We start from the raw sequence: 26,048 nt of genomic DNA, 5'->3' as shown, positions 1-26,048 counted from the left end.
GGAAAGGGTTGGTCCCGCATGCCTCACATTTGCAGTCGGTGCGGCGAAAGCACGTGTCTCATGCCTGTAAAATGCTCTCATGTAAAGCCGAAGGGGCGTGGATAAGGGCTTGTGTTACCTGCCCTAGACTTTCACCTGCGGAGAAATGGAAAGAATTTAACACACCAGCAACAGCAGTCGATGAGCCCTGGAACATAAAACCGTCGGCATTCCAGCAGGGACGGAGAAGAAGAAGGAGGAGGAGGAGGAGGAGGAGGAGGAACTCGACGCTCACGACAGGTTCACCTCAAAACATTCCACTCGCTCCTCCTTCAAAAACAAAGAGCTCGCGACCCGCAATCTTCAAAGACTTTCGCCTTCGATCATCCTTCGGCGTGTACCTGAACCTCGACGATGGCTCTCAGGTTTCCCACTCCGCAGGGAATCAAAAAGACACGTCGGAGAAACAAAAGCAGCGTGTTTACCTGCGCAGGTGGAACGGAGGGGCCCATGTGAGCTGGACCTCCGCACTGAATGGACACCATGATCGGACCCCCGCGACTGTGGATCTTTAATGTGCTCCTCTGTTTCGGCATCATTTATTCCAGACTCGGGTGAGTTCTTTCACGCCGTTCTGTTTGAGTTTGGAAACATGTCACATGGCCATTTCAAACAGCATTATTTCGAGAACATTTCGCATAATCGACTCGAATTTAATAACAGAAAGCATGAAATGTTTGTACTATTTAAAAAGGAATGTCACGCTGCAAAAGGGTGATGAACCATGATGAACTGGTAACCAGTAACAGAAAACAAAACACACACTTCATATTCGTTTCAATCTAAAATCCAAACAAAAACTGTTTTTTAAAGAAAATCTGCAGTAATGTGTGAACGTGCAGTCGGTTTGCAGGTGCATTGTGTTCTGCACCTGTGCCCGACCACCGACATGCATCATTCCCATCGTTTCAGAACATCTACACGCATGCATTTACTGAATTTCGGTCACATCAACAGCGTTATCTTGCTTCCATCCAGGTGTTGATGGTTTCATGCAAGTCTGTTTGCTCTCACGCAGCGTGTGCTCCATGTTTGCTCTTTGTAAACTAGTTTAAAGGATGATCCACGCTGCTGTTTTCTCTCACCTCTCGGTGCTCTCAGTAATAACAGCACAAGTTGTATTTCCACATTCCTTCACCCTGCAGTTTTGCAAGACCTCACCTGAATTCTTCAGGGATTTGTTCGTATTCCCAGAGAGGGTCACCTGTCATCTATCATGATTTATGCATTATGCTTGACTCGTTTCAAATGTTTTGAAAAAAATAAACCTTGCTCTGAGCAATGCAATGACAGAACAGAATTAGCGCGTCATATCACAATGTGTATATACATGCATGAAGCGTTCACAGTTTAACGTGGAAATCTATTCATGTGCACACAAAAGAGGCAATTATTTAGTTTAAAACCAGCACATAAATCCCGTTTGGACTCTTGCGAGCGCATTCGTCATTATGTCAAAGCCCTGAGATCAATCACGCAATCTTCAGAGACATGTGTGACGGAAAGCATGCTCGCAGATCTTCAGATAATGTGGGGTCTCGTCAGGTCAAACCTGTTTTTTCACCCCTGAGGCTTGATATCTGTCACTATACCCCCTTTACACTCTTAACTATGACGAACTTACAGCACATGCAGGTACAAGCACCGCGCTTCACTCCGCACGCTCAGTCCAACTAAACGTTTATGAAAAAAACATTGTCGTTGTTAATAGTTGCTTTTAGAAGCCTACGTTTTAAACCAGGTGTCAATTTCAGTACTCAGCCGGAATAACACGCTGCTTCGTTTCATTTATACTGTAGATCTGGGTAAAATAGTGTGATATTTCTTTTAGAAATGTAAGCATCTATAAGGGTTTTTGTCGCAAAGCAGTGGAGATGTGTACAGTTGCTGTGGCAACCCCATCCGTCGAGCGTAAACGCTCTTCGCCATCGAAGTGAAAACATGTGCTCTAAAAAAACGTATAATGTCACTTTTGTCGTAAGCAAAACACTTTAGAAAAGATTAAACATATGTTTCTATATTTACCAAGTGCTACGCAAATGCTCGCCTGAGGCGATAACCATAGCAACCGTAGGCCTGGAACGCTCAGACCATTACCGGAACAAAATATGAATAATGTACTTTATTAAAGGTTAACCTATTAAAAACACTATAGTGTTTCGACCTTTGGTCCCTTATGAAGATACGTAAAAGTGTAGTTAGTCTGTGGTGCATTGATTACAGTTTTACTACTATTGCTGCTGTGGTTTTATTTGTGGTAAAACCGTGGTTAATTTGCGTAACTGGGCTCGCGAGAGGAACCAGTGCACGCCAACGATCTGCTTTAAATGTGATTAAAAAATAACTTATCCCTTCTTTCAAAGTCTCTGAATAACATTTAAAAGTTACCATTCAGTCGAATAGTAGCTAAAAATGCTTCAATGTGATGATAAGGAAGCATATAAAGTGAAACGGATCCCCAGTTACCTCTCGTGCGGGCACTGGCGCGCGCGCCGTCTCTGTGGCCCCTAGCGGCCCCTTTATCCCAGCGCGCACCAAAAGTGGGCGGATGGTGGTGTGATGGTGCCGTCCTCTGCCCAATGGCAGCCCGGAGTCTCCGGAGAGGAGAGAGGCACTTCTGTTTCCATTCCCAAAAAGCATCAACCCGCTCCGAGCGCCGAAACGACCGCGCGATGATACAACGCGTCTCCAGCGCACACACACGCGTCCGGGAGTTACGCGCCGCGTAAAAAAAAGGAGAAAGGAGCTCCGTTTGCGAACGCCGCGGACGCGCAACGGGAACTAACGTTTCTTTCTGTCAGTGCGGTCCACATGTGTCACCATGATCCTGTTCTCCTCGCGCAGTGTGCTGCTGTCTGTGTATTACCCGCAGATCTTCCTCTTCCTCACCAGCGGCAGTTACCTGTAAGTCTCCAAACTTACGCACGCACGCACACGCATCTGGACGCACTCTCACGTGCGTTTCTCTTTAGCACGGGGTGAAATGAGTTTTGTAGGCGAAGATGAATTACGCAAATACAGACGTTTGACTTACACAGTGAGAGAAAAGCCAGTGTTCAGTTTACACTCCTCCAATGCCTTTAAAAAGACATGTTGGGTCATCATTCGTATCCAATCCTACAGAAAACACAATTGGAATCGAATAAAATTGTATTGGATATTGTTTTTGAGAGACTTGTATTGATGTTTACTGATGGTCATGTAATGATGTTCTGCTACTGAAGTGAGTTCTGAAAAAAATCCATTGACATTTTTTTCTGATGTTGTATCCCATCAGGAATCAGAAAAGTTCTGTTATATGATGTTGGTTGTTTTGTTTAGGATATTTTAGCTCCAAACTATGACAGAAGTTCCCATAGGAACGCTTTAGTATTTTTGACAGTGTTCCTCATTGAAGCTGGTTGAGAGAATCTGCAGTCTGGTCAACGGGTGTCTGCTTCAGAAGAGAGCTAAAAATAACTGGTCACCACACAAGTCTAATACTTACCTTATTGTTATTTAGGCTATTAGTTTGAATGACTTCATTATTATTCCAGAATGTGAAAAGTCATGATATAATATAATGATTAAGTAGGTGTGTCTAAACATTTGACTGCTCGTGATGAAACGGTGTTATCAAAGCAAAGCCACGCATCTCTCCTGCAAATAATGAATGCGTTTACTAGAGTGAGTTTTCTGAATGAAGGGACACGCTCTTGAATATTTGATTTAGATAAGATTTATGAATGATGCCATGCTGATGGTGTTCATGGGAAACATTCACTTCTTGCTTTTGCCTTCACGCAGTTTTAATCTCACGTTTAATGTCATTATTTTGTATCCATGAGGTCATGTCCTACAGATAGTTTTTTGAGTATAAATCTAAACAGTCAACCTCACTGTAAGGTTCCAATAACAGAAGTCATTTAGAGGGTCAGGAGCACATTTGTTTGCTGTAGATTTGTTTTTTTGTGTGTGTTGGTAAATGTTCGGTGTTGGAGAGCTTCAGTTGGCCACTGAGTGGCAGAGAAGTTCAGACGATTCAAACCGAAAGTGTTTGTGTGTGTTCCTCTGGTCTTAAACACGGACGATACCTCCGTCAGCTTTCACCTGTTCTCATGTCTGCTATTCATTTGTGTTTGTGCACCTTACATTACAATGATCCTGTCACACATCAAGCAGTTAAATCAAATCAAATCCATTACAATACAATAATAATAACACACTACACTTAGAAAATATGTTTTTTTTTTCACATATGCTCTTAATTCACGTTTACACAAATAAAAAAGTATACTTGCAGTCTGTTTCATGTACTTCTCAGAAAAAAGCAGTTGTTAACTAGTTTTGTACTCAGTAGTGAACTACTGTTTAATGTATATTTATACTTAAAAGTACACGTTTATTAACGTCAAATTAACACTCACAGTGTATATATAATCCACTCTCAAAGTGTGGATTATATATACACTGTGAGAGTTAATTGGACCTTTTTTAACACTGCCGGTTTTGCTGTGATACACTTTTACAAAGTCCTTGCAAGTATAGTACTAGTATTCTACATAAAATGCACTTCAAAATATACTTGAACGTTGCTTAGTGTTTTTAATAAAACAAACTTGAAATATACTTATTTACTATGGGTACACAGCAATAGTGATTTAGATGTTACACTTTTTATTTATATTTCAAAGTTCACAGGCACAAATGACATACATACACATGTTAAATAATAAAGTGTATTGAACAAACACTGACCCCGTACAGTAAATGGCTTTTTTTGAGCGTTGTGTGAATTTACCTCGTATACTTTCCTGTGTGACAACTAGCCCCGCTCCTCCTGTACATGCTTCACGAACATTAACGTTACTTCTATTACTCTAAAGAAGTCTGTAAGATTATCCCTTCTAATATATTTTTCTTTCTTTGTGTCTCGTTGCTGAAGGACATCCAGACCGATGGCTTCATTCTGGCAGCTCAATGTTTTAAATAGACGTGGCTCCGTTTAAGCGTCCGGCACTATGTATAGAGCTGGTTTGCACATTACAAACGACACCTTTGTTTGTTTTGACATTTTAAAGCGTCTTTATACGGCACTCGAGACATTCGGTGGAATTAAAGGCTTTTAATTTCGGCGCAGAAAGGAAGTTTGTGGTCTGCTCTTCAGTTCTGGCTAATATTTAAAGACATGTTTCATGAAGTAATGAAGGTCGTGGTGGGTGTAGAGGCTTGAGGGATTCTCTCTCACACACTGAATCGACTTGCTTTTCAATCTAAATCTGTAGTTTTAGGGAATTAAACGTGCAAATTAAGGGTACGTTTCTAAAAAAAAAGCAGAAGATAACTATCAGAGAGATTAAGAGGGACGTTATATTTACCAATATTTTCATTATTGTTCGATTTATATGATGCTCGATTACATTTACATGATTATATCCTTAAGTGTATTGCAAAGACATCCAACAAGCTTTAAAGGAGTAGTTCGCTTTAAAATTGGTCATTTTTATTTATTGTTATAAAATATTTATATTTTATTCCATTTTACCATGGAATGTCAATGGGGGCCAATTTTGAAGTGAACTACTCCTTTAAGGCCAAAAAAATCAAACTATATTAATATCCTCAAACCAGCCGCCATCATAGCTAAACAAACAAACAAAAACAAGTCACATGTCATATTATAAAATAGTACAAAATACACATTACAATGAAAGACGTTTTGTTAAGATCTAGTCATAATAAATGGAGTTTTACAGATACAAATGTTACGATTAAAGTCACGGCTGCGTACAGCCCGAGGTTTGTAGGTTTTCTTTAAGCATATGGTGCCAGTGTTGGTAGTTCTGAGTTTGTTTTAGCTGGATTTGTTTTAAGTAGAATGGACTGTGTGATAGCCGGAGCCAAGCGCCTCGAGAACATTTATTTTCTTGTGTTTAAAAGTAGAGCACATTTACTCATCCTGCGGATTATTTATTCCTCATTTCCCAGGAAATCCTGCTCGTGTTTGAAATCTTCCTCGCGGGACGGTGCTGATTTATTTTGTCATACTTTATACGGGCCACAATTAAACCTACATTTGGGGCTATTTAAGTGTTGGTTGGTGAAACCAGCGGTATTTTCAGATCGGAAAAAAAATCTGACATGTTTTGCATTAGTTGCGTGACGGAGGAAGGGACGTTCTGCTTTACCTGCACAGACAAAGAAAACCTCGGAGGACTAGTTAAGTAAGACATAACATTGTTGCATTATTGGATTTATCATTTGAGAACATATTTAAGAAAATCTTAATTTGCTCCGCACCATTTTGTCTCATTATTGTCTGGGAGAAACAGCTGAAATACTCGTAATACATGCACTTCACATCACTTGCTTCAAAAAATAAACTCTATATTTAACATGTTTACGACATCACTTATAATGCAATTAGTTAAATTATGCATGTAGAAATAATCCAAACTTGCGCCAAAACACGAGAAAGATGACGTTGTCATGTAATCTCATCTGTAACCATATTTTTTTCACAGCTACATAAATTCAATTGTGTGCCACAGAACATGATCCGCTCTAGAAACAAATTAGACGTTCCACCCTTTCATATTTATTTGGCCTTCGTTTAAAACCTCTTATTATGGCTGTCCTGCTCATCCACGGTCATAAAGTACCAACTGACGCGGTTAAACAAGCGATGTCTCGGGTTAAACAAGTTGAATATAGTCTGCATTCTTCAGAGCAGGTTATGATGTAAAGTGCACGGTAAATGTTTCTCATAAACAGAAACGAGACTCAAGGATTAGTTCAGACAAAAATGATATAAGATTCACCATCATGTCATTTCAACCCTGTTTGACTTTCTTTCTTCTGCAGAACACAAAAGAAGATATTTTGAAGAATGCTGATAACCAAATAACAATGAACTCCATTGACTTCCACTGTATGAAGACAAAACCACCGAGACATTTCTCAAAATATCTTCTGTTGTGTTTCACTCAAGAAAGATTCTCATACAGATGTATTCAACATGATGAAGGTGAATGTCTCTGGATGGTTGCTAGGGTGCTCTGGGTAGATGTTCTGGCTCAGGTCCTCCTTCAGTCTAAATCTGTGGCATGTTTTCGATTATTTTTATCACAATATATACAGTATAATTATACTAGGGATGTAACAATATTATGGATATCGTGTTATCGCAATAGCAAAATTGTCTCAATATGATGGTGGTCACATGACTGTATGAAACGATAGGTCTTCCGGACCTAACATAGAGAATGTTACAACAAATAATAGATGTTACCTTTGTCAAGGTCCATCTGGTGCAATAATTGTATTAGATTTTTCGGTCATTTGACCCATGTCATACTATAACCCGTAAGCAACAGTTATGATTAGAGGATAAAGAAAAGAGGATGCTTATGGCACGTTTCCAAGACATCATTGGCCATTGCAAATACCGCACCGCGGATTTTACACCGAGGTATTATCGCACATAGAGATTTTGATATTGTTACATCCCTAGTATATATACAGTATATATTAATTTGCATATTTTTTGAGATCTCACTGCAATGCATTCTGGGTTGCATGTGAATGTTCAAGAACAAACGTGAGGCATCTTAAAAGCGAACATCTTAATGCCGCCCACACTTGACAGAACAGCCCCTATGATGTCTAATATGCTGTCTAGATGGGCAGAGCAAAGCATCACGGCGGTGTCATTTCTTACAAAACTCAGTCCAACAACGTGACTGCAGCTCAAAAACACAAGACTCTAAATCGCACATCTATGAACATGTGTTAGTTTGTTTTCTATGAAGGGTTGAAATAAGCATCCACTCTTCACTGCTCGCTGACCAAAACAGAGCCGCTCGATCTTACTGAAACAAAACCCATTCCTATACTGTATATGCTTTTGTATAATAATTCACAGCCTATACGAACTGTGAAACACAAGCAAACATGTCCAACGAATCTCTTCTAAAGCAGAATCTATAAGTAGCAGTTATTCTCCCGTCCCGTCGACCCCTGCGTGCCGTTTCTGCTGACACACACATCGCTTGTTGCAACTCGCCTGGCTTGCGGTAAAGTCCTCCGCGGTCGGCGACGTCATTCTTCAAAGCTGGCATCCGTCTCCCCGCGAGTTTACGGCCCCGGTCTCTGACATGTTTGAAAGGCACACATCTGAACGGCTTCGGCGCTCGTAAACACAGAAGCCCACTTGTTTAGTAGTGCGGGTTTAAACAAACACGGCGTGTTGAAAACACTCAAGAGGCTCATATCAACACGCAACGTCACATGATGAGAGAGACGTGTGCTCCTGAAATATGACATTTCACAAGAGTTATGAAGCCAATTCAGATGTTTATAATCACGAACACATTATTCTAGTCAAGTCTACGGTTATATGTTGATCTTTTCGGTTTTATTTTAGTCATTAGTAGCCAGTTGCTATAAAACCCCTTAACGAAACCTTTAAAGATGAAGAAGATTTGGAGTTTGGTTCCAAAATGAGAATTTTTTTTCAAAAGTCATGTATTTTATGATGTCATCATGTTTTTATTGTGTTAGTTGTCTGTCTTTTGATTTAAGCCATAATAACAAAAAAAAAAAAACGACTGCAGTTTGATTGATATTAATTGGAATGCACAATAAAAAAACATCATTTTTGAAAAATGTAAAAACGAAGTTCTCATTTTGGAACCAAACTCTTCAAATACTCTTACAAATGAAACCAACAACAACAACAAAATGGGAGAATAATTATACTGTGTAGTCCAGTAAAGAGATGTCTGTGTTTACTCGTGTTTGTCTCTGTTCTGTCTCACAGGGCTCTCTCCTCCGTGGTGGCGCTCGGCGCGAACATCATCTGCAATAAGATCCCCGGCCTCGCCCCTCGCCAGCGCGCCATCTGCCAGAGCCGGCCCGACGCCATCATTGTGATCGGAGAGGGGGCGCAGCTGGGCATCAACGAATGCCAGTATCAGTTCAGATACGGCCGCTGGAACTGCTCGGCGCTGGGCGAACGCACCGTCTTCGGTCAAGAGCTGCGAGTAGGTCAGTGGCCGTCAGCGGTCTCTGCATTGTTTGCCTTGACATTAGATCTGAAGTTGTATCGTTTGGCAGTTCGTATGATCTGCTTTCACGCCGCTTTTTCGCATAACTCAAAGATTTTTGTACCATTCGCTTCATGCGAATTTATACAAATCATTCACGGCGTGAAACAGTTTCCCTGAGACTGTAGAATTCACATTTACAAGTTGTGCTGGAGAAGAGAAATGCTGTTGTTGTAACTAAGCTAGTTTTGCTCTTTTGCTGTGACAAACGGACTGAACTGTGACAGAGCACATGTGGTGATGATATGAGAGACGGTTCTCTCTGTGTTGTGGGCAAACGCAAATGAAACCCTGGTTACACACAGATCTCACAGATACACACTTCACTCTCAGCTGCATGCAAAAGCATGTTTGCGCTGCAGTTATGATGGATGCACTATAGTCCAACTGACGGTCTGCTTCGTTTGCAAAACTCAGCCGGACTCCTTCGATCACACACTGAACAAACACACTTCATGTCAAAAGCATCGCTCAGGCCTGAGGGAAATGCACATTTCTGATATTTCAATAATATAATATGAGCTCTACTTAACGTCACATAAACAAAGTAAATATGGCAGTGTTTTTTTTTTATATTGACGCATTATTTGACAACACATTATAATAGAAATCTATTTATCCAGAAACTTATGTTTAAATGATTTAAACTAGAATTAATGCTTTCCCTGAAAAGTTCAAGTCCATTAAATCCTATTGGAATAAATTCCAAAATACACCACATAACAGAATTTTGTACTGGTTTGAATGGTAAACAGATTATGGTTTCATAATGGTATTTATAATGGAAACACACACTTACCGTGCAACATACTGAGGTAACGTAGAAAATATTTATCATTCCCCAAATTTATGCAGTATACTGTATTGTAAATTTGTAACACAATTTTCATTACTGTATTCAATTTGTATGCTGTAGTCATTGGTGGACAGATGTGTGGACTACATTTTACACTCATGATCGCTAGCAGTGCCAATCCTAGACGTCTGGGGCCCTATGCAAACCTTTGTGAGGGGCCCTTTCATAATAGTTCAAATTAGATAAGCATAACTGTAAACTATAAGATATAAAATGATAAATCAATTAACACTCTTAAACAAATTAAAACTGAAAGGCAAAAAACCTTAAACTGACAGTAAGAACAATTAAGTATAAATTAAATTCACATTTTGATTCACATGTAAATAATCCTTTACCTAAAGTAACACATGGCTCTGGAACCATCTAGCTTTTCACTATTCAAATGAGTGATTAACAAAAATAAAACATAAAATATAGTTTACTCAAGAAAGCTAAGCATTCGAAAACAAAACATATCAATTATTCTCTAAATGTGATGACGCAAAAATGACATATTATCATGGGCAAACAAAATACAGTGGTGTGCATTATAGCTGAGACTCACATGAACATTGTACAGCTGGTTTTGTGACTAAGTCATTCCCTGTAAATGCTATTGAAGTTAGTATATGAATGTGTATGTAGCCTAACTTTGGAGACGGTCCCTAAATTCACGACTATCGACCGTCCAGTCAAACCAACTGTTTTATATATGTACTTGCATAAGTTGACAAAACTAAATAAGACTTTAAAATAGTACAAAAACACATGCCTTCTAGTTCTTGTTCTTTTGCCCCCTGGTGGTGCAGGGGCCCTACGCAACTTGCGTAGTTTGCCTATAGGAAGAATCGGCTCTGATCGCTAGTGTTTATACACTGAAAATGTGCTATATAAATAAAGTAAACTTGAAACTATACATATGCGCAGGGAAGACTTTAACGCGCGACACTGTAAATGTAAACACGCACACGGCATGATATTCCACAACACTTCCGCGTTTTATCCTCCTCTATAACGTTTCCTGTTTCTTGGAATAATGCCATATAGGCAATGACATGGCGTACCGCAATAACATTTCTGTCATAGATCATCATCAGAAATGCGGATGGTTCACTTCAACCACGTTTGGAGTACGAACCTCTCAAATCCTGCGCAGCAGATCCATCCAGTGCACGCGCTTCCGCTTCCCAGCTTGCTCGCGCTCCACTTCTGTTCCCGCGCTTGACCTGACCTGGAGGTGGAGGTGGTGACGTGGAACACAATACGCTCACATTTACGACAATTCAAGTTATATTTAAAACGCAATTTTGGACGTAAATTACTCTCCCCTGTAGGCAGACTTTATTTAATCCGCCTTTCTGTGAGAAAATGCCTTTGTGGGCGCGGGTAGCGTCACTTGTTTACCTACTGCGTGCACGTTGTTCACGTCCTCTTTTGACGGCGCTAAACCACTCAATTAAAAGAGAACTAATGGTTACCTTGTGTTCGGCAGTCAATGTTTTCAAATAAAAGCAATTTTCAACTTTTTGCCTTTTGTTTCAGTCTTAGGGAATTTTATAGTAATGTTTAGATGCTGTTTATCGGCCGATATACAGGTTATCGGATTCCAATGTTAGAGAATTATCGGTTATCGGCCAAAATTTACATATCGGTGCATATAGAATTGAAGTGTTAGGGATATATTTTTTTAACTCGCTGTATCATTACCCAGGTGAAAAAAACGACAGAGAAGTGATAAAACAGTTCTCCTCTGATAGATTTGAGGTCATGGTACTGTATGGGTGTACCCATCAGAAGTGTGACCCTTGCTTGAGCAAACGCAAATAAATCAGAAATTAAGAAAGCATAAAACAACGTATTAAAGATCATGTCACAGTAACCTCTTTCTCTCTCTGTTCATAGAGTCTAAATGAGCTACAAGCAGGCAAACATTTACATTGTCATGGCTCTTGTGTGAAGAGGCTTCATGGAGCTTTGCTCTTTAACGCTGTCTTTTATACATTACTTTTATTTCAAAGTGTTGTTAGAACGCGGTCGTACGGAGACTCTTTAAATCACTCTCCTCCCCAAAAAACACATTACAGCTTGTTTGAAATAGTGAAACATACACGTTTGTGTTTGCTGACGAAATCAGGATTTGCCACAGTTAAGACGGACATCTATTGGATTTTACGCTGCATCTCATAGTGTAATTTAGTTATGCATGTTAGGACATGTTAAATTATACCCACCGAGACCACAGAGATTTCTTGCTTTTGAAATTAACCCTGATTTTTGCTCGGCAAGCTCCAAAAAGGACAAAAACAAAGTGTTATGAAAGTATTTCACGGGACTTTACCAGGTCTCCTGCAGACAGGAAAGAGCCAGTGTTGACTTTTGAACGTCTGCACACTTTCATGGTTCTTTGGTGTGTTTTTGGTGTCTGTATGGAACAGAACAGAACGGAACTGGATTCACAGAAAATACAGCGTACGTGTTTTAAGCAACATGAGGTTTGTTTTAATTTCGACCGTGTACACTGAATTGGTGTGTTTGTGATATAGAATATTTTTCTGATAGTAAGTATCAAAATGTTTATTTTGTGCGGTCTGTTGGCAAATCCCATTGAAACTGAAGATTAAGTCTGAGGATAAAGTCTATTCCAAGAATATCCCCATCCATTCATAATGGACTGTATGCTTTCCGCCCTTCTCATGCCTGGAGACTCCAGGTTTTTTTTCTAAATGTTAATCCTCCAAATTGCAACCACTAAATTGTTCCTGCTCGTAAGGAGCCGGTCTACAAGCGTCGAAGCGGCCAGTAGATTCCATTGTTTTTCGAAGAGATGATGATCAACAGACCACAGAGTTAATTCTCTCTCTCTCTCTCTCTGGTCAATTCGGATTCGTTTGGCTATAGGACGTTTGGCTGTTCTCTGTGGCGCACATTAATAGCCGGGTTATTGAGTATTTCTGAGCCCCTGAAGAATTGAGTCGAGGAAGGATTTCATTTCAGGTTAAAAAACAGGGCCAAATCGGATCCTCATCCGTCAATAAATACTCACAGAAAGGGTTTGTCTCAAAAACAGGCAGAGATGACAGAAATGAGCTCTGTTCGAACATGTAGTGAGCTGCACATCAAGACAGCTTTCTGAGGCATCATGTACACGACTTTGCTTTTTCCATGTCAAAATTTAAGGCGTGTGTTTCCCACAAAGATGAACTCAGGTGAATGCTTGCTGTAATTTTATGATAATGCTCTAGGGCTGTCGCGGTATCCGATTTTCACTGCACAGTTATCATGGTTTTTGGTGTTTTGTCTGTTATTTGGTCAACAAATCACACTCATAATGCAAGTGTATGGAGGCAGAGCGAGAGAGAGAGAGACCATGACCCCTGTAACTCTTCAAGCAATATTTTGATAATAAATACATGGGATATTAATAATGGATAATCTTAGTTGTTAATATCAAGGTTATTGTCAGTATCGGTATACTGTGACACCCCTAATGATATCTAAATAAGATCACAAATGTTGAAAATGTCGAAAGTTATAAACTGAGACGGTTTGTTAGATTTCAGTAGTGACAAAATGAAGCTGTCTCTTTCTTTCTTTTTTCATTTCTGTCTCTCTGTGATGGTGCTTTTGACCATTTTAGTGTATTTTAAAAAGTCCTTTGAGGATAAAAAAACCATTTATGTGAAAAAATGAATTCAAAAAAGAACAATAAAACGTTCAAATGTCTCACGCATGCACACACACACACACACGCACACGCACGCACACACACGCACGCACACACAGTGTTTCTCTTACGTGATTCATTGAGCTGGTGTGAAAGGATTTAGTTGTCAGTTTGAGAGAAATATTAGCAGAGTTCAACATCTCGTGCCCTCCTCGCGTCTTGATTAGACACTTTCCTCTCGGGCAGGTGAGACTCTGAAGCACATGAAGAATTCCCCGTCCTTCTAAAGCCACACTAAAAGCCCAGGAGAAGATATATGTGACTGCTGGATTCCAGAGGAACACACTCAGTTCAGAGCCAATAGAAAAAGATTGGTTTCTTCCTTCACATTAGTATCCGCTTCTCTGAACTTTTGTACAAGGTTGGGCAGTGTGATCTTACAGTCTGTGTTGTGCTATTCTGTGTACGGTTTTATTGTCATTTACGAATAGCAAGGTAGATACATTTCAGTTAGTGTCATTGGCAAAACTACTAGGTCAAATAATCTGGATTTGAGTAAATGTGATGAGAAATGTTTGAGATCTTCAATAATACTGAGTTTTGATTACAGACTTGACACATTCTTCTCAAACTGTAATGCTGGGTTCACACTGAACGCGAACAATCCAGTTCCAAGCACTTTATTACTCACGGGAATAGTTCGTTATTTTTACGTGAGTGACGCGATCTGACAAATATTTCCAACCTTTGCAGAAGACGAGATTGACGAGCGTTCGCGGCAATCGCACCGCCCGATTCGCGTCATTCACACCACCTGCCGCGAGTTTGCATCTATAAGCGTCTTTGAATTGACTTTGTATGTAATTTACTTGAGCAAAACGCTTAATTCGCGTTTGGTGTGAATCCAGTGTAATGAAAGACGACATTTGTCAGATAATTGAGAAATAATGGCGATATCTTGTTTGTGGTCTTATGAGAAGGTCATATACAGCAGGATATGTTCCCAATTATTTTTTTGCAGATACTCGCAGACATCAAAAATGAATTTAGACCAAACACGTTTAGTCCAGTGGTTCATGTATGAAAGTGTCCATCTCATGAGGGTCAGACGTTCAGTCGCTGTATCTCTCAGTTCAGCTGAAACAGAAATGGATGGCTCGGCCTCTCCTCAGATTTCTGCTTTTACTTTAACTTTAATTATTTGTTCATTAAAGTCTTGTCTTAGCAGAAATGTCGGGCAGCATTCTTTTTGTATTATGCTTGTATTTTGGTATTGAATTGCAAACCACAACAGCTGAAACGGAGCTCGGGCTGTCCGTCTCTCAGTAAACTCTTAATGGTGGGTTCTAGATTCCACAGGAACCTCAGACTCATATCTGAGAACCCTGAAAAATTAGGCTGTGAATGGCTTGTGCAGAATCTAAAGTCTTTTTTTTTGCATGTTTCTGCATCACTGTCCAGAGCAGAGGACTCTCTTCACTAATGGTGAAATTACATCCGCATGGAACATTTGAAGAATTTAATAAAATCTGAATATGATTGCAAACTACTCTAGAATGAATCCCCCAAAAATATTAAAATCAAATCATGAGGTCTAATTTTTGTACGGGTTGCGTTCAACCGAATGGAACAATTTAAACGTTTTTTCTCGACAACATCGTGTCTTCTTCCACAAATGTAAAGCTCAGTTGATTTGATGCATTTCACATCAGATTCTGAAATGTCAGCACATGTGCTATCCTGATAAACAACATGTGAACGATGTATTTTGTATCGTAATTTTGCAGTTGTCACGAGGAAATCCCAATGGCATTGAGGCATGAAATCCAACTGTCAGATGATTCTTACATGGAATTTAATGTCAGGAGCTTCTCAGAATTACAGGCTTGAATTGAAGCAATGAAAGTTTGAGACGCTGCCAAGCGTTGCTTGTGTTTTCTGGCGTGTAATGATTGTCAGACGGATGTGGACGGCAGGTGTGTTTGATAGTCATTCAGCTGTCAGATATAATGGAGACTAGTCAAATGACTCTGAACCCACAGGGAAAGATAGACGTCCTCTCTGGACGTGTTCCTGATAAATCTGGATTTGAGTGGGATGTGCAGTATAGCAGTATGGAAATATGTCCACGTGTCACTGAGTGCGTAAAGCGGTTTTCTTTTATCAGGGAAAGCTCATAAACGGCGTAAGCAAAACCCCTAAGCAACTATTGTTGCATATGCAGGTACTGTGGACATGAGAAGAGATATAAAAATACAGCTTCTGACCGTTTTCCCGCTGCATTTTTAATGACTAAACAGACTATCGACGGCGACGTCACTGCACGCGAGAAACCTGGCAAGTGCTCTGCGTAGCCGGTTTATAACTATGCATGTAAACACGTGAAAACAGGTTTCTTTTTAAGCAGATTTTTGATAGATATCCGTTTATTTTGTGCATGTTTGGGACTCAATGAGTTGAAACAGGACAGAACGGCAAACATACACCGGAAAGACTGTATATTGAATAGAAGTGTATTTTGTCCAACTGCACTGACAAAAATGACCCTTTTATAGCTTGTTTATAGTTTAAAAAGTAACCATGTTTAAGATAGTAAGACGTTTTTAATTAAGTAAATGTATGTTTTTTATCAATTCGTCACATTTGACTATTTATTATTTTAAATTAAGTAATGCATAGCTTTAGTTTTCCTGCTGTCGAGAAGCATATGATTTTTCAGGTGTTTTGTGAAATACCCACGCTAACAGACGGGATGTAAAGACATCTGATAATAATCTCTCGCAATCAGTCCATTGCATCTGATTGGACAGATGCGGGGCTGAACGGTGCTCTGCTGCCATTGGTCAGCTTTGAGCTCTTATCATAGATGCTTTAAATATAAATAGCCGTACATTTCCATATGTGCTGAATGAAGTTGATCTGTCATGGTTGTCCGATAACTCTGATCTAAAAAATGTTTCTAGAATACAGCTTTATGAGCGCTTATCTGGATTCAGTTATGATCTGCTTTACATAGAAAAGAGTGATGTTGATACGTGAGCGGTGGTGGTTCAGAACCTTTGATATGAACATTAGAGATGGGCAGGTGCACTTTTGTCGTCTTTAAGACTTCTCAGGCTTCTATTGTTAATACTATTTATAAAGACCCGGAGTAAAATTGTATCGCCCCCGTGTTGCTCATATTACTCGGGAGACCTTCTGGTTAGTGTTGATAATCCTAAATTTAGCTAAGGAGCCATCTGTTGGCATAAAGAGTATATGAGAATAGTTCAGATCATTTCGTTTGACTTGAAGTGTCTCTGATGTAAGCGTACGTTTCTTCTGTGAACGAAGCATCTGGACCGGCCCGGGACACCCCAAAGTTCGACAGGATTGTTTGTTCTCTCTGAGGTTGTAAATCTCTTCAGCCGTGTCAAACGTGATTTGTTTAGTGGTTCGCTTTTCTCCGTCCGAGCCAAAGCGGTCAGCATGACGGAAAACTCTTCCGCCCACCTTTACTTCACGAGGTGTGGTCAGGTCCTGGTATATCTATATACAGTATATATAAATATAAAGTGAGAATAAACAGAGGCATTGTTTCACTCTTCCACAGCGATGTTGGATTCTGTCGCAGACACTTGCCACCAAACTCTATTAGACATCTGTTTTAATCTTCCTCTGTTCTGCCCGACACGACTTTCCAATTTCTTTGAGGGTTTTTTGGTCAGTCCAGTTTTCCGTTGGCAGGGTATGAGGCTATCCCAGGGTTCTTCCTGTTGGAATCCAGACAGGACTTTGGGTCTGGCCTTCTCCCACTCTCTTCATGAGTATGGACACTTGTACCATTAAACCAAAGAGAAGCTTTTGAGTTTGTGTTTGTCCTCTCTTTCAGGTTTCCTCTTAGGGACATAAACTTGGGAATTGCTTCATTTATACTTGTTAAAGAGTAACTCATTTAACTTCCATGAGGTGACCTGTTTGTAAATGAAATAGAACATTTCACAAAAGGAAAATATTGAGTTGGAATGATTTTATTCTTTAGGAATTAATTGGATTGTGAATGGCTGATGTTGAATAGCAGGACTCTGTAAAAACTCAAAAAACTCAATTCAAAATGATCTAGTGACTGGTAGCATGTCAAATTCATACATTTATCACCTGGGGCAACAGCCGTTTCATCAGCACAGATAGCACAGGTACGTCTGTAAGATCTGGAGATCTGATGTAAAAACATCTGATCTTAGAAAAAAACGGTTTTACAGACATCTTTAGGATGTATCTGACAGGAAACGTTTCAGACGCGTGTTGCAGATGGGATGTGTGTGCCATCAGGGAGGCGATTGTAAATTCAATAGAAAATGAAGAACTGTTTTTTTTACATTGAATATTACATATCATTATTATGACTAACGAGTTTGGTTCCAAAATTCCAAAAAGTGTTTCCAAAATCATGTTTTTTATTGTGCATTCCAATTAATATCAATCAAAATGCAGTTGGTCTGTTTTGATTTAAGCCGTAATAACTCAAAAAATACAGCTAACTAACACAATAAAACATAATAAAAACGTACAAATTTTAGTTACCTCATTTTGGAAGCAAACTCTTCGTATATTACTTACATCTACATTATGAGTCTGAATAGAGGCCTCACAGAGGCATTGGTGAGGAATTGTTGTCAGACTTGATTTGACACATTATTCAATAACTTAAGAATTTACAATAACTTATTATTTACAGGTTAAAGACAATTTTGCAAATTTCAGAATTTTAGTTCGGATTTTAACATTTCACAATTTTATACGATGTCGTCATACGTGTGTTCTCTGCGAATCACTGACAACACACATCACAAACTTTGAAAAATATCAGTTAAACCTCTTCATTAGATAAGATTTTCATCCTGTGTGACCTGCTCATGCATTGATAAGCATCTCTGATGTATTTGCTGTTGAAATGTGGACTGAGCTGTCCGTCTCTTAGTGGAGGTCCAGAAAGACCCCTCTGTGTTTGGTGTGGGGGGTTTGTAAGGTGCACAGTCAGGAGAATTCAGCACGTTGGACAGCACCTTGACTTTCTTTCACAAACACACCGAGAGCTCAACATCTGTGTTCAACAGCTGGTGCAGGAGCTCTGAAAAAACTCATGCACGGAATCATTTATTTTTCTGTGTTTAAAAACCTGAACTCAACGAATTTTGTGAATTTACACTCAAAATGCTGGGTTGTTTAAACCGATGGTTGAGTCGAACGATTCAAACCAACACTTGAGTTTGTTTTTCAGATTGTTGTCTTATCTTATTATTGCTAAGGGTTTCTGGGAGGTTTTCTTTGTGATTGCTATGGGGTTTTGGATGGTTTCTAGTTGGTAAAAAAGTAAGAAAGAAAATCATCTGGGATGCGTTTCCCAAAAGCATCGTAACCTTAAAGGGACACTTCACACAAAAATGAAAATTCTGTCATCATTTCCTCACCTCCCAGTTGTTCCAAATGTGTATAAATTTATTTGTTCTGATGAACACAGAGAAAGATATTTGGAAGAATGCTTATAACCAAACAGATCTCAACACTGACTCACATAGTAGGAAACATTTTTTTTTGGTTCTGTTGAACACAAATGAAGACATTCTGAAGAATGTAGGACAGCAAACACTTCTGGGGCACTTTTGACTTCCATTGTTTTTTCCTACTATGGGAGTCAATGGGTGTTGAGATCTGTCTGGTTTTTGGGTGAAGCATCCCTTTGAGTTGATCTTATAACCATTGTCACCAATGGAGCTATGATCATCGTAGGCTAACGCTACTTTTGGGAAACGCAGCCGTGGTCAATAGATCGGGTGTAGTGTGGTTTGAGACGTGTCGAGCAGATGTCACAGTCTGTTCTCTCTTCCCCCCAGGCAGCAGGGAGGCGGCATTCACCTACGCCATCACAGCCGCTGGAGTCGCCCACGCCATCACAGCCGCATGCAGCCAGGGCAACATGAGCCACTGCGGGTGTGACCGGGAGAAACAGGGCTACTACAACCAGGAGGAGGGCTGGAAATGGGGCGGATGCTCGGCGGACATCAAGTACGGCATCGAGTTCTCCCGGAAGTTCGTGGACGCCCGCGAGATTAAAAAAAATGCCCGTCGATTGATGAACCTTCAAAATAATGAAGCCGGGAGAAAAGTAAGGCCAACGTTGAACATAAGGATTGTTGGTAATGCTGCTGAAACATGTTTGGGAAAATCCTCCGCACATTCATGCCTCATCCGTGACACACCAGCAGAACAAATCATCGTTTGTAAAACCACTCTTACACAATTTGTCACATCGAATCGAATTCGACAATTTACATAAGGATAAATGTTTTGTTCTGCTTGCGTTTCATTAATGGGATCTTAATCTACGTTGGAAGCTTTTAAATCTTAAGAAAAGTTCTTATCCATCATTTGGAGCGTTTTCATTTCGACGTGCTACCTACATTGGTCTTGGTAGTTCGCAGAAAATAATCACGCAACATTTTGTCTGACTGCATAGTTGGCAAGTTTCTGCAAGAAATTAATCTGTTTTAGATGTTAAAAGCCTTAAAACTTTAAAGCTGGAGGGTTTTGTGGCCAACGGTTGCTTAAAGCAACAAATAACCAAGTTGTCCTCAAAGTTCTCATGTATTCATTAGGCTTTTCTCAAGAGCATTTTAACTCAGCGTTTGGCCAACACTGGTCTTGGTTTTCCTGCAGAAAGGTTTTGTTTGACTGCACGGTGGGAGAAATTCTCCAGACAGTGTTTTAGATGCTGGAAGCTTTAGAACTTTAAAGCTTGGAAGCGTTCTTGGCCAACGTTTACTTATAGAAACAAATAACTAAATCTTTGGAAAAGTTCATCTCCATCTTTTGGCTTTTCTCAAGAGCATTTTAATTTGACATTTTACCAGCATTGGTCATGGTCGTCTTGCAGAAACAATCATGCAACATTTTGTTTAACTGCATGGTTGGGAATGTCCTCCAGACAATCTGTTTAAGACGTTCAAACTTTGAAGCGTTTTTGGCCGACGTTTACTTCAAATAACATTTTTAGGAGAGGTTTCTCTCCATTAATTCATGTTGAAAAGACAAATGCGTTCAGTCGTTTTCTTCTGTCTAAAGAGTAGAAACGTTTCAGTGTTTGGCTTGATGAACTCATGCGGTGTGGTTCATCTTTACGACTCCAGACCCGTTGGCTTGCATGTGGGTGGCGTAGTTTGTTCTTCTCATGTAAAACAGGTGTATCAGGTGCCACGCTCGGGATTCATCCGCGAGCAGAGCCGGGCGGCGCTCCATTGATCTTCAGAGGTCTCCGGCCAATTACAGCTTTCATGGTTTCGCGGCGGCGTAGTTTTGATCCCCGTTCAAGCTGGGTTTGGCCGCGTGAAGCTCTGGCCATGTTTGTTTGTTTGATAGTCGTTAGTCATCCAAGAACACAAAACAACATGCAGCGAAACAGCAGAACCGCATGCACTCCACTGACAAATGGATCTAATTAATAACACAGGGCTTTATAGTGTGAGCGAGGTCGAGCCGAGCCGGGATCGAGCGCCCAGCCCGCGGTTGCCAGTTGGAGGCCGGCCAATCCCATCGCGGGCCGCTGCATGGAATCATCAAGTCTGAAGTCTGTAACAGGATATTATTGCGAGTCTTTCTGCAGCCCCTCGCTCCATTGAATCTGCGTTTTTCCCCCTCTTTTATAGAGGACCCACAATGGCAATGCTGGAGCCATAGCATCCGAACCTAAACTCGGACGTACCATGTGACTCGAGATGGGGAAGATGTAAGCTGCCACTCTGGAATTTCAATTGCTATCAGACGTGTATGTGGTCGCGGCGGGCTCGGAAAGATCGGGGCCAAAACTGCTCTGCATTAGCGCTGTGGATAAACACGTATCCAGGCAAACGTAAACAGCGTTGCGAGCCTGCAGACGGCTTGTGAAGTAACGTTTCGTTCGAAAGTTCGTTTTGAACGCCTTTCCGTGCGGGTGAAAACTGGCTGGATGTGTGGCGAATTTCTCGGCATGTTTTGACACCAGGTGAAAGTCATTTCAAAGGCGTTCCAGATCGTCATTGTTTTACGAGGGAATTATTTGTTAATTGGTTAAGCAATGGCATGAAATTCTGTTTACATTTCATGAAATTGAAATGTAATGTTCTCCGGTTATTAAACACATTTAACGCTCCGTTTCAAATCCTACAGGGCTGAATGCATGAATCAAAATTCTGTCATTATTTATTCTCTCTTATGTGGCTGTAAACCTGTATATGACACAAAATATGATATTTTGATAATGTCTCCGTTGTTTTGTGTTCATACAATGGAAGTCAATGGAGTTCGGTGTTGTTTGATTATCAACGTTCTTCAAAATAGAAGAAAGAAACTCATCCAGGTTTGAAATGACATGGGGGGATACATGATGAAAATAATTGTGTATTTTTCATGTGATGATGCACTTGAATCAAGTCATCTCAAAAGGCAGCACAAGTCTGAACAGTCCTCGTGTTGAGCCGATGATGTCTGAAAACGCCGCCTGTGAGGTTTTGGAACAGAGCTAACATCTACATTTTGAACATCTCTGATCATATTGCAATAATATATTTAGCATAATTCAATCAGTGGCAATTAGGAATCATTTCTGATTTAAGATGGAAAGCTGGCAGGCTTCATATGAGTCAGTGTGCCGCTACCGAGCGAGCAGTTAATAATAACTTTAAACTAGAAACTTCTTGTCCATGTCCACTTTTTTAAACTCCGTGCCAAAAACAATTCTTCAGGCCTCTTTTGTTATTGCACAGGCGCTGTTGAGACGGAGAGCTTCGCATTGACTGTCAGTGGCCTTGCGTGGGTCACGATGCTTTCGTTGGATTAATCAATTAGTTTGCACGTGTTTTCCAGAGGAATGAGAATGGCTTCTGGTGGAGAGTCGTGCCAGAGAATGAGAAATATGAGAGTGGAAAAAGTGCTTCGCCAAAGAAACGAAACATTTTATGCAACATTACACTCCGAACATCACCCACATTAACTGTAAACCTACAAAAGAATCTTGCTCTGTGTTTTGATGGTGCCACCTTTGTGGGAGTGGAAATCATTTGAACAATTCCATTCTAACAGTTCAGGTTGCATAGTGGTTCTATGGTCAAATAATGAGATAATACAGACAGGAATCAGTCGTTGTCCTGCCCATAGTAAATCCCATTGGTCTTAGAAAGATCTGCGAGACGTTAAGTGACTCAGTTTAACTGCAGTATCATGAGTTTAGAGATGTCGTGTGCAGAATGGTTTTCTAGAGAGCACAACTGGTCATGTTGTTTTCAGCTGGTTCTCCATGTGCTGGGATTCATCTGAAGTCTCTGGCAGTAATGATGTAGCTATGCCAACATATGGTTTTTCCACTGCATGTACATTACATGTGTTCCCAACTATAAAACGGCTGATTTCCCAAAGCCATTAGCATGTGCGGGGTTTTTGTGCAGTGTGTTTTTGTAGTTTTGCGAAACCATTGACATGGCCAGTGAAATCGACAATCTGCTGATGATATTGTCGCTAAGACTAAAGCTGTGTTCAGAATACTATACAAGCTGTTCCTGCAGGTTATTTACATTTATTCATTTGGCAGACGCTTTTATCCAAAGCGACTTACAAGTAGGAGAGCATGTAAACATTTTGTCAACACGCTAATCAGTACCGTTAGTTTACAAGGCCATGCTACTAGGAGGATCAAAGCTGGAGTAAGCCAGGGAGAGAATGAACAACAAGAATTATTTTTATTTATCTTTTTAGACACAAGACATAGACAGTTATTGGAATATATTTCGTATACTTTGCGCAGAGCACACATCTGCACAGAAACCACCCCAGAATGCAATGCGCTGACTTGACCTTTGATTTGCAGCGTAGTACAAAAATAACATCAGCTGCGTTTAACATCTGCTGAGTGTTAGGACATTTTTACGCCAAAATGGATAAAAATGTAAATAAACAAATTATTTTAGGATAATTAGACTCGCTGAATTTAACACGCAGTGTGTTGCTGTTTTTATATACTATAAACCGTGTTATATACACCATAAGCTAGTGTTTTATTGAAAATGTACAAATGGCTCAAAGAAAATTATAATTTTAACATGCTACATTTGAGCTTTATCTGGAGACGTTTTCCTTTGAAAAAAGGGGTTTTCAGAAATACCACTGTTGTCTTTGCATTCATGAGAGTTATTACTTTTATATGGCCAAAAAATGATGCCGACCATGGACGTTTCTGGATAAAAAAAGAGCCAGAATCTGCTAATAAATGTCCAGCATTGTAAAAACAGAATGACCCTCTCATTACTGGAGAATGAACAGGCCGTAAACATTCCTCGGCCATTTTTGAGCTATTCTGAATTATTTGACATGATGCGCAGTACATAAATCAAAATGTCATAGTAAAAAGAGAAAAAGTCAAAAATAATGCAAATATTATTGTATTCTGTTGGATTTTTAACCTCCTCTTATTTTGTTGCTGGCAGGTTTTGGAGGACAGGATGAAGTTGGAATGTAAATGCCACGGCGTTTCGGGCTCCTGCACTACGAAAACGTGTTGGACCACGTTACCGAAGTTCCGCGAGATCGGCTACGTCCTGAAGGACAAGTACCACAAAGCCGTTCACGTGGAGGTCGTCCGAGCCGACCGACTACGGCAGCCCACCTTCCTGAAGGTGAAGAAAACGAATGGTTATCAAAAGCCCTTAGAAACGGACTTGGTCTTCATCGAGCGATCGCCGAACTATTGCGAAGAGGACGTCAAAACCGGCAGCGTGGGGACGCAGGGGCGACTATGCAACCGGACGTCGCCGCACACGGACGGTTGTGACCTCATGTGCTGTGGGCGGGGCTACAACACACACCAGTACACCAAGGTGTGGCAGTGTAACTGTAAATTCCAATGGTGCTGTTTCGTGAAGTGCAACACTTGCAGCGAGCGGACAGAGGTTTTTACTTGCAAATGAGCGGACGTTTGTTCTAGCGAAGCGGACCGAACGCTGGTCCACACGGTCAGGTGGGGAGCGGAGGTGATGCGGATACGCTGGGTGGTAAACCCCACGGAAGGAAATCGAGGGAACGGGATTTTCAAGTTCGTCAGCTCTTGATGGCGTTGTTTTGCACAGCAGAATGTATATTTGCTTTAACACAGAGTTCAATACTAAAGTCTATCAGTAGGTACAAGCCCAGCATTCCACTAGAGATACTGATGTATCCACACTGACTCGAGCTAAAGGACTGCAGGAGACCGGCCATGCCCCGGTGCATTCTGGGACTTCTAGATTTTCTTTTCCATAGGAAGCTCATCAAAGGACTTAGAGGAGGCTTTTGGGATTTGGATCTTGACGGAACTCTTTGGAAAAGCCAGTGAAACCACAAGACTTTGTCTCATCTCAACATGCTGCGTTGAAGGGCAAAAAGGAACTCGAAATGTTGAGTTATATTTAAGAAGGAGCTCTGTAAACCATGCAGACTGCAAATCAAGGATTTTCTTTTTAAAATAGCCTTTTAACTGCCAACTGGAACCTGGTAGAGTTTTGTTAGTCATCCAGTCACACTGGAACTGTCTGTTCGAACACTGAAAATAAATTATTATATATTATATGTTATAGTCTCCTGAGGAACCGAAGCGCTAACGGGTAGAAATGTCTTATTTTGTACTAAATAAGAAATGAAAACAAAGACTTTGTAGAAACTTGTGACTGAAGATGTCTTTTAGAGGAAAAGAAGGCCCCAGATGTTTTTCTAGTTTTATGATGTGTCGACTTCCGAAACCACTGTCACTTGTCGGTCATGCTAACATTGGTTCACCTTTGCTGTAATCTAGCCGTAGTTTTCGATAGAATCGCAATAGAAATTCGGGTCACTTCTTTTTCTAGCTAGCTCTTTACGACTCAAAGGTTCTCACTTGGTTCATGATATTTGTGGCGAGTATATTTCTGGATATGTTACAGAATGCTGCACTGATGTTTTTTCTATTCAGATACGATGCAATTAAAGCGAAATAAATATCAATGCGACTGACATTTGCGCGTTATTGCAGCAAAACTGAACTACATTTCATTAAATACCCTTCACGTGACTTTCTTCTTGATGTCTAATATGAATTCCTCTGCTCGTGTCAGGGACGGCTTTCCACTTCCATGTCTTTAAACTATATTTGGGAACGGTGCCTAAAAGCAGGCAGTCATATTCATCGTGTGGCATATTTGAAGGCCGGAAATTGCCCCCAGTTCCAAACTTGCAGTCACTCTTAATCTTAATTGGCCATGAGAAGACATACATCATTAGATATCTTACTTACATCAATCCAGCAGCCTGTGGATGTGGCTTTTCCTTACGTTACCGGAGAATCAAACACATGTTTATAATATCTTGCGGTTTGTTTCCTTGATTATGGCATGTGTACAGTTATCTG

General features: G+C 40.4%; 1 protein-coding gene across 2 annotated transcripts; it reads left to right on the top strand.

Moving 5' to 3' along the window:
* On the top strand, nucleotides 1-26,048 carry wnt7bb (wingless-type MMTV integration site family, member 7Bb). 2 transcript variants are annotated; one of them, XM_057330006.1, is made up of 4 exons: nucleotides 1-593; nucleotides 8,840-9,066; nucleotides 19,501-19,772; nucleotides 24,118-26,048. In XM_057330006.1, exons 1-4 carry the CDS (start codon nucleotides 514-516, stop codon nucleotides 24,595-24,597), a joined length of 1,059 nt encoding a protein of 352 aa, XP_057185989.1. In that variant the 5' UTR covers nucleotides 1-513; the 3' UTR covers nucleotides 24,598-26,048. The 2 variants fall into 2 exon arrangements, with proteins under 2 accessions (XP_057185989.1, XP_057185988.1); XM_057330005.1 differs by lacking the exon at nucleotides 1-593 and adding an exon at nucleotides 2,604-2,943.

The sequence above is a fragment of the Triplophysa rosa genome, linkage group LG3 (assembly GCF_024868665.1).
Source record: "Triplophysa rosa linkage group LG3, Trosa_1v2, whole genome shotgun sequence".
Classification (NCBI taxonomy): domain Eukaryota; kingdom Metazoa; phylum Chordata; class Actinopteri; order Cypriniformes; family Nemacheilidae; genus Triplophysa; species Triplophysa rosa.
Note: the sequence above shows the minus strand (reverse complement) of the source record. Positions and strands in the feature narration are given on the sequence as shown.